Genomic DNA, 14,228 nt, shown 5'->3' with positions numbered 1-14,228 from the left:
GCGTTTAGGTGTTGCTGTCAGTGTAGACGCTTGGAATGAAACCAAAATAATGGCAGGAAACTTGTTGGCTTTCGAAAGATTTGGACCAACGCAATATGACGACGAATCAACAGAAAATTTGGTCGAAGACAATGTCGGTAAGAATACTTTTTTTGTGTTTCATGTTTTTCACAGGATGCATTTTCATGCGACAATTATTAGCTTAATTTTGTGGCAGAAAATTTGCCCTTGCCTGGAGGATCGAGAACGACCCAGCTGATCCGAGATGTCAATATTACCATAAATAGCCTGGCGTCACCCCAGTTATTGACACCCGTATGCTTTTACCCACATTTGATCAAACTCATGCTGGAAAGTCATTCACCATTAATTACATTGTTAGATAGTTATAACTGGTATTATATTTAGAAATAGTAAATAATAACCAATGAATAATAGGATATTGTCGAGTGCTATGAGGTGAAAACAGTTTATTCGGAAAACATGCATAGAAACGTTTTCACGCACAATTAGGTATTCACTGACGTTAGTAGAGTTTAAAATAACGAGGAAATGTTGGCAAAAGTGAAATTTGTCATTTTCAATAGAAGTTATCAAATTCTTTGTCAGTGTTCAGGAGGCAGCAATTTGTTCTTGTTTTATGCGTGATAAATTATTTTCTTAACTTCATTTGTGTTATTCTTAACTTATGTATTATGCCAAACTATCATTTTTTTGGATAATACTAGCGAGACATCACAAAACCTCATTCATTTCAATGTCCGCAATATATATATATTAATTAATATCCAAAACAGTATAGCTGATCAGTGACGAGGCTTTCAGTGTAATATGAATGAAATACTTGTAGCATGCGCGCACATGCAAAAGCACACCTGCATATAATTCAGAGAAGCCATATATTGACAGGTAGGAATGACTCTCAGTGCATACAAAGCTTATATCTCATAAATCTGTGTCATATATGTTACTGGTGGCCAAGAAGGACAGCTAGTGAAGTGATTGTTGTTAATGGACAATGAATGAATATAAAGTAAATCGTAAATCTCAAAGATAATAGCATTCTACTCTACTGCTCAATTACCCTTCATGCATACCTCTGGGTATCCAGCGGAAGAGACAGGGCACTAGGATCCACCCAAGTACACACCGTACACACAAATGGCGTTTTACTCTACTCCTCACATCAAATATAATATGATATGTAAATATTAGTAGATGTTCATCATTTGGTAAATCTTTGAAATCCAAGAGTTACATTAGTTACCTGTCTTGAATAGTAAAAAATGATGTCTCGATATAGCCAGATGTTTCAGTGTATCGATGCATAAGCTTCGGCTATATCGATACACTCCAAAAATAGCTTCCACTTACATTTTGTTGATAGAGTGCAAAAATGTTTGAAACCCAAGCGCTGTGTGCTCTTGTTCAAGCGTTCGTATAAGTCTGATTTAAAAACATCCAGGTCATTTGTAATATAGTGAACAACATACGGGTAATTTGTCATATACAATGTAGTAAACATGCAGCCAGCATGGTCCAAGGTTTGGCTGCTGTACATTTTGTACATGTATTTGAAAGAGGCCAGTAATGATGTTGCTAATTTCAAAGAGAAACAACTAATCTAAACACACACTTAGTGTGACAATATTAAACCACAGTATTAAATAGCACTCCTAGCACTGTAACGTTAATGATGTTCGTTCAATTGCCGTTGAGCCCTCATTAGATGCACTTGTGTTTCAAAGTTCAGCAAGAATTAACTAAAAGTTAAACTGGGATTAACATTTTGGCGTTTATGGTCAAAGCATAGTTTTCCCCATGAAACTTCAAAAACTTACCAGAGTTAGTAAAGTATCTAGTCATTTTTGTTGGCTTTGCATTAACCGTTAAAATATCAGTTATACTGTGAAATAAATGTTTTTAAAAAATTCAAACTATGATAAAATGAATAAATAAACAATATACAAACATCAGCAAATAATTTATATAAAGTGTTATTAACCTAACATGTTGAGCTACTCTTAAAGTATCAATTTTATGCAAGAACCAATATATATTGTGTATTACTATTGAAACCATATTGACCAATATGCATTGTATCGAAAAAGTATTACCTTAAATAGATCGTATTTCCATATAACCCATAGAATTTTGAGCATATACACAAGCCAAAGTCGGAATTTTCTGTAACTCGTACTCGGCTATTGGCTAAAAATCTGATCCTGTACCCCAGAAGTGGCCATTGTGTGTAATGTTTTTATAGACTTTTAACATCCTGTACCCCAAAAGTGGCCATTATGTGTATTGTTTTTACAGACTATAACATCCTGTACCCCAGAAGTGACCATTATGTGTATTATTTTTACAGACTATGACATCCTGTACCCCAGAAGTGACCATTATGTGTATTATTTTTACAGACTATGACATCCTGTACCCCAGAAGTGACCATTATGTGTATTGTTTTTACAGACTTTTAACATCCTGTACCCCAGAAGTGACCATAATGTGTATTGTTTTTACAGAGTATGACTTAGCTCAGTACCCCAGAAGTGACCATTATGTGTATTGTTTTTACAGACTATGACTTAGCTCAGTACCCCAGAAGTGACCATTAATGTATTGTTTTTACAGACTAAGATTTCTTGTACCCCAGAAGTGACCATTATGTGTATTGTTTTTTCAGACTATGACTTAGCTGTACCCCAGAAGTGACCATTATGTGTATTGTTTTTACAGACTATGACTTAGCTGTACCCCAGAAGTGACCATTATGTGTATTGTTTTTTCAGACTATGACATCCTGTACCCCAGAAGTGACCATTATGTGTATTGTTTTTACAGACTATGACTTAGCTCAGTACCCCAGAAGTGACCATTAATGTATTGTTTTTACAGACTAAGATTTCTTGTACCCCAGAAGTGACCATTATGTGTATTGTTTTTATAGACTATGACTTAGCTGTACCCCAGAAGTGACCATTATGTGTATTGTTTTTACAGACTATGACTTAGCTGTACCCCAGAAGTGACCATTATGTGTATTGTTTTTTCAGACTATGACTTCCTGTACCCTAGAAGTGGCCATCGTGTGGCTGTTGATGAAAAGAATATGTACGTGTTAGGAGGGTACAATCCTCGATTCTGGGATGTAGAGAATACAGAAGATACCTACTACCCTCTGTTTAAGGAGGTAACTACCGACATTTATAATCGTAATTCATATAATGATATTTATTTATAAATTTTACTTGAATTGTGAGTCGATGAAAAAGTAGTGTTTCGTAGATGTTTGTTGATTTTCTTCATAGGATGTAAATATACTAGTTGTTTCATTGTGTACATGGTATTTAAGATTTTCTTATGTGTTAAGCTATGGCAGTTCAACATTTCTCTGAAGAAATGGACATTATTACAGACGGAGGGAAACATGCCTATTGAGCTGGCATCTCACACTGGTGAGTAAGACTGACCTATTTGTAGCATACTTAGATCCGGGAAAATTTAATCAGTTTTGTGTATCACAGTAAATTCCTATAAAAACCCAAAAAATTCTTTTATTAGTATCCAGAATGTCATTTCACACTGATAAATCACAGGAAGTTAATCTGAATGGCATAATGATAATCAATTGTGTAACAAGTATTTGATTGCAAATGTTAAAAAACAAAAAATCAGTATAATTGATATTTTCAGTGATCAAATGTCAGTTTAATTTTAGGAGCCTAAATTTCACTGTTAGCTATCAGAGCTACTGATAATGAATACCACCTGGTATAAACATGTAAATATGTATTTGTCCATTACACTCCATGTGATTGTTCTAGTGACTTTTTTTTCTAGACATTTTTTCATGAATCCTCACTGATTTGTTCACACTTGACAAACTGAATATCAGAAAGTCATATCTATGGTTCAATCTGCCTAAGGTCACTTTATCACATAAGGTAGAATTTCATTGTCACTCTTTATCATCAATAGTTCCATGTCTTTTTGGAAATATTTAATAAATCAAATTTCATTGAAATTAAGGCTTTTTATATCTTCAATTATTTATCTGGGATAATATGAATGTAGGGGTGACTTCCAAAGGTCATAGTCAGTTGCTTAAAGTAGAACTTTATCACGGATCAGCTTGAACATATTTCATAGAAGCTATTCATAATTTCCTGTTGTGTTTCAATGGGACAGGTGAGAGAGTTAACTGATATAATTTCTGTACAATGTTGTATTTAGCTGTGAGGTGTGGTCGGAACCTGCTGTGTTTTGGCGGGACTGGTGTACCCTTCCGTTAGAGAGTTAACTGATATAATTTCTGTACAATGTTGTATTTAGCTGTGAGGTGTGGTCGGAACCTGCTGTGTTTTGGCGGGACTGGTGTACCCTTCCGTTAGAGAGTTAACTGATATAATTTCTGTACAATGTTGTATTTAGCTGTGAGGTGTGGTCGGAACCTGCTGTGTTTTGCGGGACTGGTGTACCCTTCCGTTAGAGAGTTAACTGATATAATTTCTGTACAATGTTGTATTTAGCTGTGAGGTGTGGTCGGAACCTGCTGTGTTTTGGCGGGACTGGTGTACCCTTCGGTGAGAGTAGCAGTAACCAACTACATATCTGTAACCTTGACACACTTAAATGGCGTCAGTTCAACTGTACAGGGGAACATCCACAGAAAAAATACGGCCATGTAAGTTGATGAATTTTTTATTACACTGAATGCTTTGATCAATTCTTTTGATTTTGCATTTGAAAACTACTTAATGAGTCATAATTTATCATGATTGATGGTATTTTGACTAATGTATGATTTTTCAACTCTTTGTTTATCTAGGATGTTTTCAGTCAATCATCAAGTTCTTGCTACCTATTGCAGAAAGTCTGAAAAAAAAATATTTAAAAAAACATGTATGCATAATTTGGGAATTCTTCTTCCCTAAAGCTGCCTATGAAGAATATTATACCTGTTGTACTAAACTCAATTTAACATTAATTTTCCTGTAGATAGGAGAAACCTCGTATTAAATAAATAGCTGTCTATAGGTATGAAATATTCTGTGTGCTGTAATTATACAATTGTTGGTCACTTGACCGGAAGCAATGAATTAATGTTCTATGTTATAAGTATATCCTTATCTCAATATGTACAAATCAATAGGTGCTGATAGAACATGTGTGTCTTGCAATTGCATTATTATTTAATTGACGAAAATATTTTTGAAAATTATGTGAAAGAAGAAAATTTAGCTAGTGTCATATATGGAATGTTGATATGTAGAATTGGAAGAAAAGCACTAAAATACCAGTGCCATCATTGCTATACAAGGCCTCAATGTTATGTGGGCCATCATTGCTATACAAGGCCTCAATGTTATGTGGGCCATCATTGCTATACAAGGCCTCAATGTTATGTGGGCCATCATTAATATTGCTATACAAGGCCTCAATGTTATGTGGGCCATCATTGCTATACAAGGCCTCAATGTTATGTGGCCTTTTCTAGTGGATATTACCACTGCTTATGTTGAGCTGTAAATGGTTTTAATTTTATGTCCCCCATTAGAAGTTTCTTTATCCCTGATACCAACGGTAATTGATCCATACATGGGTCTGGTACCAACGGTAATTGATCCATACATGGGTCTGATACCGACGGTAATTGATCCATACATGGGTCTGATACCATCGGTAATTGATCCATACATGGGTCTGGTACCAACGGTAATTGATCCATACATGGGTCTGGTACCAATGGTAATTGATCCATACATGGGTCTGGTACCAACGGTAATTGATCCATACATGGGTCTGGTACCAACGGTAATTGATCCATACATGGGTCTGATACCAACGGTAATTGATCCATACATGGGTCTGGTACCAACGGTAATTGATCCATACATGGGTCTGGGTGTATTTCTGAAGAAACTGGGGTAACATTGTCCTGTGGTGTCTTCATTGTATACATAGGCAATTTCTCTAGCTAGTAGAATGTGCCCAGCATCCTGGATGTTGTTCAGTGAGGTATCCACCAACTACTACAAAGACACACTGCCTCAAAATAACCTTGGCCGTTTACAGTATGAAACCAGCAAACAAACATTGGTTGTTATGTAGATGGTGTATAATAATAAATCTGTAGATATGTGGCTTACTGATTTCTTCAAAGGACCATTCAGTTATGATGTGTTTATAACATACACCATGAGTAAGATGAAGTTTATATAATACATTTTAGGTTACGGTAACATTAATATCGATATCATTATAGGAGTCAGTTTTACAGAAGTATCATTTGTAGCTATGTGATTAATGTTTTAATTGTATTTATGGTGTCCCTGTTAGAAAGTCTCTCTAAAAACTGTATGCTTTCATAGTGAGATGAAAAAGAAAAATGAGAGTTTTGGTTTATTTCACCTAAACCTACGTGCTGATTTAAATACCCTGGTAGAAATATTTTAGATAAATCCAAACAAAATGAAGTACATTGAAGTTATTGAAGCGTGACCACAGTGACCTGAAGACCTGGTCACACAGCCTGAAGGGGACATATGTGTTTTGACCAGTGTTACATCATAATGTGTTTTTACCAGTGTTACATATTATGATGTACACTATCTTAAGATTAGTACAGCTGTAATTACACGTGGGTTTTACCTGCAGGCTTGGATCTGGCCTGTCAGACAGGTGTATCAGGGAGGAAGTACTAGTGAGGTGGTTATCACCTTGTCCAGACAACTACATACAATGTACAGTAGTCCTTAGAAACAAATAAAATAAAGTCTAACTTATCAATAAAACGCGTTGGACAGGTATCTATAGCTCAGGATTACTTCGTAACCACATGATACAATCAGGTGTATACATCTTTAGCTAGTTAATTAAGAATTTTACTGACTTCATGAGATTTCTTTTTCATCTTGATTAGATAACATCAGCTCAACAAATATTTTTTTATACCACAAACATTAAAGCCAAAATATAGAAATCAGACTAAAACAAATTAATATTAATGTATCAGAGAAATGCTATGACTGAATAGTTAATGTAAAATATAGCAATTAGGCTGAGGCATTGTAATATTTGTATCAGTTAATGTTTTGACTGACTGAAAATTATAACAATTACATGGAACAAGATGAACGCCACTCATATCAAGGTCATAAGAATCTTTTATGTTAATTTGATGAATTAACCAAATCAGTTGGCTAGATAAAAATGATAATGCAGTGATAACAAAGCATTACAAACTTTTTCATTGCATGCTTTTTCAACAATTCATATATATTTTTCAAGAAATGATGGTTTTGAATTAATAAAATATAAAAGATGGCCACCTTATTTTTTGATCGGATGAAAGGTAATGATTATGAAATGGGTCATCACCTGTAAATGTTTGTACTTGTAGTCTATGAATGTGGTCAGTCATCACCTGTATATGTTTGTACTTGTAGTCTATGAATGTGGTCGGTCATCACCTGTATGTGGTCGGTCATCACCTGTATATGGTCGGTCATCACCTGTATATGTTTGTACCTGTAGTCTATGAATGTGGTCGGTCATCACCTGTATGTGGTCGGTCATCACCTGTATATGGTCAGTCATCACCTGTATGTGGTCAGTCATCACCTGTATGTAGTCGGTCATCACCTGTATATGTTTGTACTTGTAGTCTATGAATGTGGTCAGTCATCACCTGTATGTGGTCGGTCATCACCTGTATGTGGTCAGTCATCACCTGTATGTGGTCAGTCATCACCTGTATGTGGTCAGTCATCACCTGTATATGTTTGTACCTGTAGTCTATGAATGTGGTCGGTCATCACCTGTATGTGGTCGGTCATCACCTGTATATGTTTGTACTTGTAGTCTATGAATGTGGTCGGTCATCACCTGTATATGTTTGTACCTGTAGTCTATGAATGTGGTCGGTCATCACCTGTATGTAGTCGGTCATCACCTGTATGTATTTGTACTTGTAGTCTATTAATGTGGTCAGTCATCACCTGTATATATTTGTACCTGTAGTCTATGAATGTGGTCGGTCATCACCTGTATGTGGTCGGTCATCACCTGTATATGGTCGGTCATCACCTGTATATGTTTGTACTTGTAGTCTATGAATGTGGTCAATCATCACCTGTATGTGGTCAGTCATCACCTGTATGTGGTCGGTCATCACCTGTATATGGTCGGTCATCACCTGTATGTGGTCAGTCATCACCTGTATGTGGTCAGTCATCACCTGTATGTGGTCAGTCATCACCTGTATGTGGTCGGTCATCACCTGTATATGGTCGGTCATCACCTGTATGTAGTCAGTCATCACCTGTATGTGGTCAGTCATCACCTGTATGTAGTCGGTCATCACCTGTATATATTTGTACTTGTAGTCTATGAATGTGGTCGGTCATCACCTGTACATTGTTGGTGGGACATCAGGATTCGTTTACAACATGGACATCCACCGACTTGACCTACGGACGGCCACATGGACACATATTGAAGCCACCAACCAAAAGTACATGCCTGAAAGCAGGTGTGTAACATGTATAACAACAATAGAATCCTGTATGTGATTATGAAATTTCATTAAACATTGAAATTAATAAAAGCTTGAAATCAATCAATGAGAAGCTGAAGAGAGCATAGATTCTCAAAGATATGTAGGTATCAAATAAGTAAATTGATTAAATCTGTTGATGTCTGAGCTATGAGTGGAACCCTCTGTGTATGTTTATAGGTTTAGGATTATACTTTCATTAAAACATATGTTATTGTTTACTAGTTCCAAAGAAGAGTATGTCAGCATCAGATGGGGTTATCAATAATACCAGTGATGACATTCTACAAACTATTTCAGAAGACAGATTATGTTTTTGTTTGCATTATAGAAAATTCAATGTTTTTAGTCTGTTGTGTATTGATGGTGTAGGTACAGACATGAGGTAGCCAGTGACGGAACCAGGCTGTACCTGTTTGGGGGTGGAACTGCCGTCAATTCATTTGGATTTGATAAGGTACATTGGGGATTTCTCTTTAATTAGCATTGTCTCACAAAAACGGAATTGCATTGCATTGCATTTGACCATAGTCCATGTAAGTTTCTAGTTCAAAGGTCATGAACAAAGGTTATAGATATTAGTGTTATCAACTATATTTTCCTAGTTATAAATAATTGCATGATGCCATTTAAAGATCTACTTATAAAATGATATAACATATTGGATGAACATTTCTTCATGTAATTTCTTACAAAAAATTCCTACTGTGCTAAAGTGTCTTGCACATGATACTGTTATGTTAATAAATTTTAATTAAATTAATTGTTTGAATGCATGATACAGGTGCCAGCATTCCATTTTGAGAGATGTATGTGGGATGAAATAAAGACGAAGCCAGATCCAAAAAGTGGTAAGTTCAATCATATTGGCAAAAACATGATATAAAGGTAGATAACTCACATTGTCAGTTGTTGTCCAGGAAAGATTTGGTCTGTTGCTGAAAGTAGAACTGTGCTGCAATACCAGTTGTCTGCTTGTCATGTAGTGTTACCATTTTAACTAAATTGGTGGAAATAATCAAAATCTAGTGGTAATGACGATAAACCTGTGGAAATGATGAAAAACCGGTGGAAATAACAGAAAACCGGTGGAAATTATAAAAAAACCTGTGGTAGGTTAAGCACAAACTTCCACGTTGGCGAGTGAATTTCCACTTTTCTAATCCCTAGTGTCAGCCAGCAGTTTCTTCAAATGACTACAATACCAAGTTCCAACTTTTAGGGATAGAAGTTTTTGTGGAATGAGTTTTAGGTAATTACATGTATTATTGATAGTGGTTTGTAACAGTTGTTTTCAACATTATGTTCCAGCCTTGGTATATTAGATATAGGTTATGATCTGCTTGGAGACAAGTACTGTCGTACATAAAAAGCATGACCATTCGCGCAAACACAGGCTTTTCATAGGGTCAGATTCATGTACTCATTCTAAGCAGAACACAAACTGAAATGTCAGTATTTCCTTAGTAACAATGACTGGGTAGGCATCGAAGAGGGATATCTCAGAAATAATTTCTGAAAATAGAAACTGATTTTTTTAAAATCTCAATTGGAAGCTTTTTAACTTGCACCAAAATCGTATACACTACATCAAAGACTGCCAGAATTTGGTGGAATTTGTTGTTCTTCTGAGTTGAAGTTTTAATTTGCGTTTGCAGGCTACCCTACACCCAGGAAGTGTCATAGCTGTGTTTATTATGAACAAGGTGAGTGGAAATATCAATAAAATTGCTTTAAAAAGCATAACAATATAAGTATAATCAACTGTAGCTATCATATATGCTGATCCTCACTAATTCACTTGAGAAACACAGATATATGATATAATGACATTAAACTTGTGTGTATTTAATATGGAAAATGAAACAAAGGTTTAGATTGTACTAAAAGGAAATTTTGAAAAATTAAAGAACTCCTAACTTCATCAAATTGCCCTTATTTTCAGGAGCATACATATGTGGAGGGTTTGATTCCCATGAGATTTTCAGTGATATATGGAAGTTATGTTTGGTGACGTATACATGGACAAAGCTCTCCGCTAGCCTTAACATACCTGTTTACTTCCACGCAGCCGATGTCACAAAGGTATCACTACATGTATATCAACTTTTCAATTAATTAACAGGCTCGCAGGATTATGAAACTATTTTTCAGTTTTTCAATATAATAACAAATCAAGGTCGGAATGTTATCTGTTCATGAAAGGGCAGCCATCAAGAGAAGGAGGAGGTCATAGTGAGTGTTAGAAAGCATTCAAATGTCACTCAGTAAGTTAGTAATATGTATAGACCAAACCTCCATTCTCCTTGTCACATAAATCGAGACACTTGTCCCACTGAACTTTTAGTCATATATAAGGATGGATCGTATTGAGTTAAATCATGAACATTTCTCACAAGTTTCAACTTTAGATTTTGAATTAAGCTCCATACTTTCATTGGTAGTATGACTGTTTGTAGGACTGTGAATTTTACTTCTAAATTAGGAAAAAATCTTCAACATCTTAAAAAAAACCTTTAGGTTTATTATGAAATAAAATTGCCTGTATTTACACTTTCAGGAAGGTTGTATGTACGTGTTTGGGGGCGTGACACAGATTGACAACATCAGGACCAATGTCATACAGAGGATTTGGCTTCAAGTTCCGGCACTCAGTGAACTCTGTTGGGATTATATGTGTACCAAGATGGATGTAGGAAAAGTCCATCAGGACAAGAAACACCTACTAAGTGTGGGTGTACCTATGCACTTTGTTGATCGGTTATCATAACAATAATCTGGCGTTGATAACACACATACAAGTCTTTCATAACACATTATATACAAGTGATACCATAGTTTGTTGATGCTACTGGCCTACCTCATAAGTTTTAAGTAAGTTTTATCTTCAGGTTTTAATTCCAACTCAATTTACAATGGTAATATTACATCCAGCTTATACCACATGTAAAAACTACCCTGAAAGTCAGACAGTTATATAGACTGACTCATGTAGGGGATATACAACAGTCAGACAATCATATAGACTGACTCATGTAGGGGACATACAACAGTCAGACAATCATATAGACTGACTCACGTAGGGGACATACAACAGTCAGACAGTCATATAGACTGACTCACGTAGGGGACATACAACAGTCAGATAGTCATATAGACTGACTCATGTATATACAACAGTCAGACAATCATATAGACTGACTCATGTAGGGGACATACAACAGTCAGACAATCATATAGACTGACTCACGTAGGGGACATACAACAGTCAGACAGTCATATAGACTGACTCATGTAGGGGACATACAACAGTCAGACAGTCATATAGACTGACTCACGTAGGGGACATACAACAGTCAGACAGTCATATAGACTGACTCATGTAGGGGACATACAACAGTCAGACAGTCATATAGACTGACTCACGTAGGGGACATACAACAGTCAGACAGTCATATAGACTGACTCACGTAGGGGACATACAACAGTCAGATAGTCATATAGACTGACTCACGTAGGGGACATACAACAGTCAGACAGTCATATAGACTGACTCACGTAGGGGACAGTCATATAAGACTGACTCACGTAGGGGACATACATGTACAACAGGTCAGACAGTCATATAGACTGGGACTCATGTAGGGGGATCATACAACAGTCAGATCAGGCATATAGACGGACTCATGTAGGGGACATACAAAACAGTCAGACAGTCATATAGACTGACGTCATGTAGGGGACATATGTCAAACATTCAGAAACAGTCAATTAGACTGACTCATGTAGTGGGACATTACAACAGTCAGACGTCATATAGACTGACTTCGACTGTAGGGGGGACATAACAACAGATTCAGACAGTCATATAGACTGACTCATGTAGGGGACATACATGTCAGACAAGTCATATAGACTGAGCTCAATGGAGCGGGACATAAATGTGTGGAGACAGTCATATAGACTATAAGTACATTAGGAGGCACAAATCACATTTGGGTGGGATGTTGGCACATACACACTGGGGCTACATCAACATTTGGGTGGGTGTGTCCACATACACACTGGGGCTACATCAACATTTGGGTGGGTGTGTCACATACACACTGGGCTACATCAACATTTGGGTGGGTGTGTCACATACACACTGGGGCTACATCAACATTTGGGTGGGTATGTCACATACACACTGGGGCTACATCAACATTTGGGTGGGTGTGTCACATACACACTGGGGCTACATCAACATTTGGGTGTGTGTGTCACATACACACTGGGGCTACATCAACATTTAGGTGGGTGTGTCACATACACATGCGGACTACATCAACATTTGGGTGTGTGTGTCACATACACACTTGGGCTACATCAACATTTGGGTGGGTGTGTCACATACACACTGGGGCTACATCAACATTTGGGTGGGTGTGTCACATACACACTGGGGCTACATCAACATTTAGGTGGGTGTGTCACATACACATGCGGACTACATCAACATTTGGGTGTGTGTGTCACATACACACTTGGGCTACATCAACATTTGGGTGGGTATGTCACATACACACTTGGGCTACATCAACATTTGGGTGGGTGTGTCACATACACACGCGGACTACATCAACATTTGGGTGGGTGTGTCACATACACACTGGGGCTACATCAACATTTGGGTGGGTGTGTCACATACACATGCGGACTACATCAACATTTGGGTGGGTGTGTCACATACACACTGGGGCTACATCAACATTTAGGTTGGTGTGTCACATACACATGCGGGCTACATCAACATTTGGGTGGGTGTGTCACATGCAAACTGGGGCTACATCAACATTTGGGTGGGTGTCACATACACACTGGGGCTACAATATTATACAAATACAGATGATTGGATATGGATGCAATGTTACCAATGTAAATGCAATATCATGTGTTGTGAACTAAAATTGTCTTTGATAAGTCATCTTGTTTTGGCCAGTTATATCAAATTTTGTGAACTTATTGACATTATGAGACTGATGTTGACAAGGATCTGAAATACCAGTCTTGTTTGATAATATGGTATAGTTTACATTATTATTACAATTTTAATCGAGAGGAATATGTAGAAGAAATCCACTGTGTGGATAGTCCAATTTAATTTCTGGATACTACTTTTTGCAGGAGAACCTTTGCTGAACGATTGCACATTTTTTTCATAATTTAAGCTTCGTTTGTTCCTAGGCAAAATTTTATGTTAATGCAAAAGGCATGTTTTTTAGCCCATCATCACCATTATCAGAGGGTGGGCTATTCAAAACGCCCTGCGTCTGGTCCATGGTCCTTCCGTTCGTCCATCCCTCCATAAACAGTTCTTGTTTCAGAAAGTACTGAAGGGATCTTTCTCAAATTTCAAGTTCCCCTTGGTCCCTAGTTGTGCATAAATCCTTTTGGGACTGATCCAAAAACAACATGGCCGACAGGTGGCCATCTTGGATTTTGACAGTGGAAATTTGTTATCGCTATTTCTCAGAAAGTCAAAAGGGATCTTTCTAATATTTCATATGTAAGTTCCCCTTGGTCCCTAGTTGTGCATAAATCCTTTTGGGACTGATCTTTAAACAACATGGCTGATAGGTGGCCATCTTGGGTTTTGATAATTGCAGGTTGCTCCTGCTATATT

At 36.9% G+C, this 14,228-nt stretch overlaps 1 protein-coding gene across 1 annotated transcript; it reads left to right on the top strand.

Annotated features, from left to right (window-relative positions):
- Nucleotides 1-35: 35 nt before the first annotated feature.
- On the top strand, nucleotides 36-12,124 carry LOC117331463 (kelch domain-containing protein 10-like). The gene is made up of 10 exons (XM_033890191.1): nucleotides 36-137; nucleotides 3,060-3,196; nucleotides 3,377-3,461; nucleotides 4,536-4,690; nucleotides 8,394-8,539; nucleotides 8,936-9,020; nucleotides 9,348-9,414; nucleotides 10,222-10,269; nucleotides 10,509-10,648; nucleotides 11,124-12,124. Exons 1-10 carry the CDS (start codon nucleotides 50-52, stop codon nucleotides 11,331-11,333), a joined length of 1,161 nt encoding a protein of 386 aa, XP_033746082.1. The 5' UTR covers nucleotides 36-49; the 3' UTR covers nucleotides 11,334-12,124.
- Nucleotides 12,125-14,228: the final 2,104 nt, after the last annotated feature.

The sequence above is a fragment of the Pecten maximus genome, chromosome 7 (assembly GCF_902652985.1).
Source record: "Pecten maximus chromosome 7, xPecMax1.1, whole genome shotgun sequence".
Classification (NCBI taxonomy): domain Eukaryota; kingdom Metazoa; phylum Mollusca; class Bivalvia; order Pectinida; family Pectinidae; genus Pecten; species Pecten maximus.
Note: the sequence above shows the minus strand (reverse complement) of the source record. Positions and strands in the feature narration are given on the sequence as shown.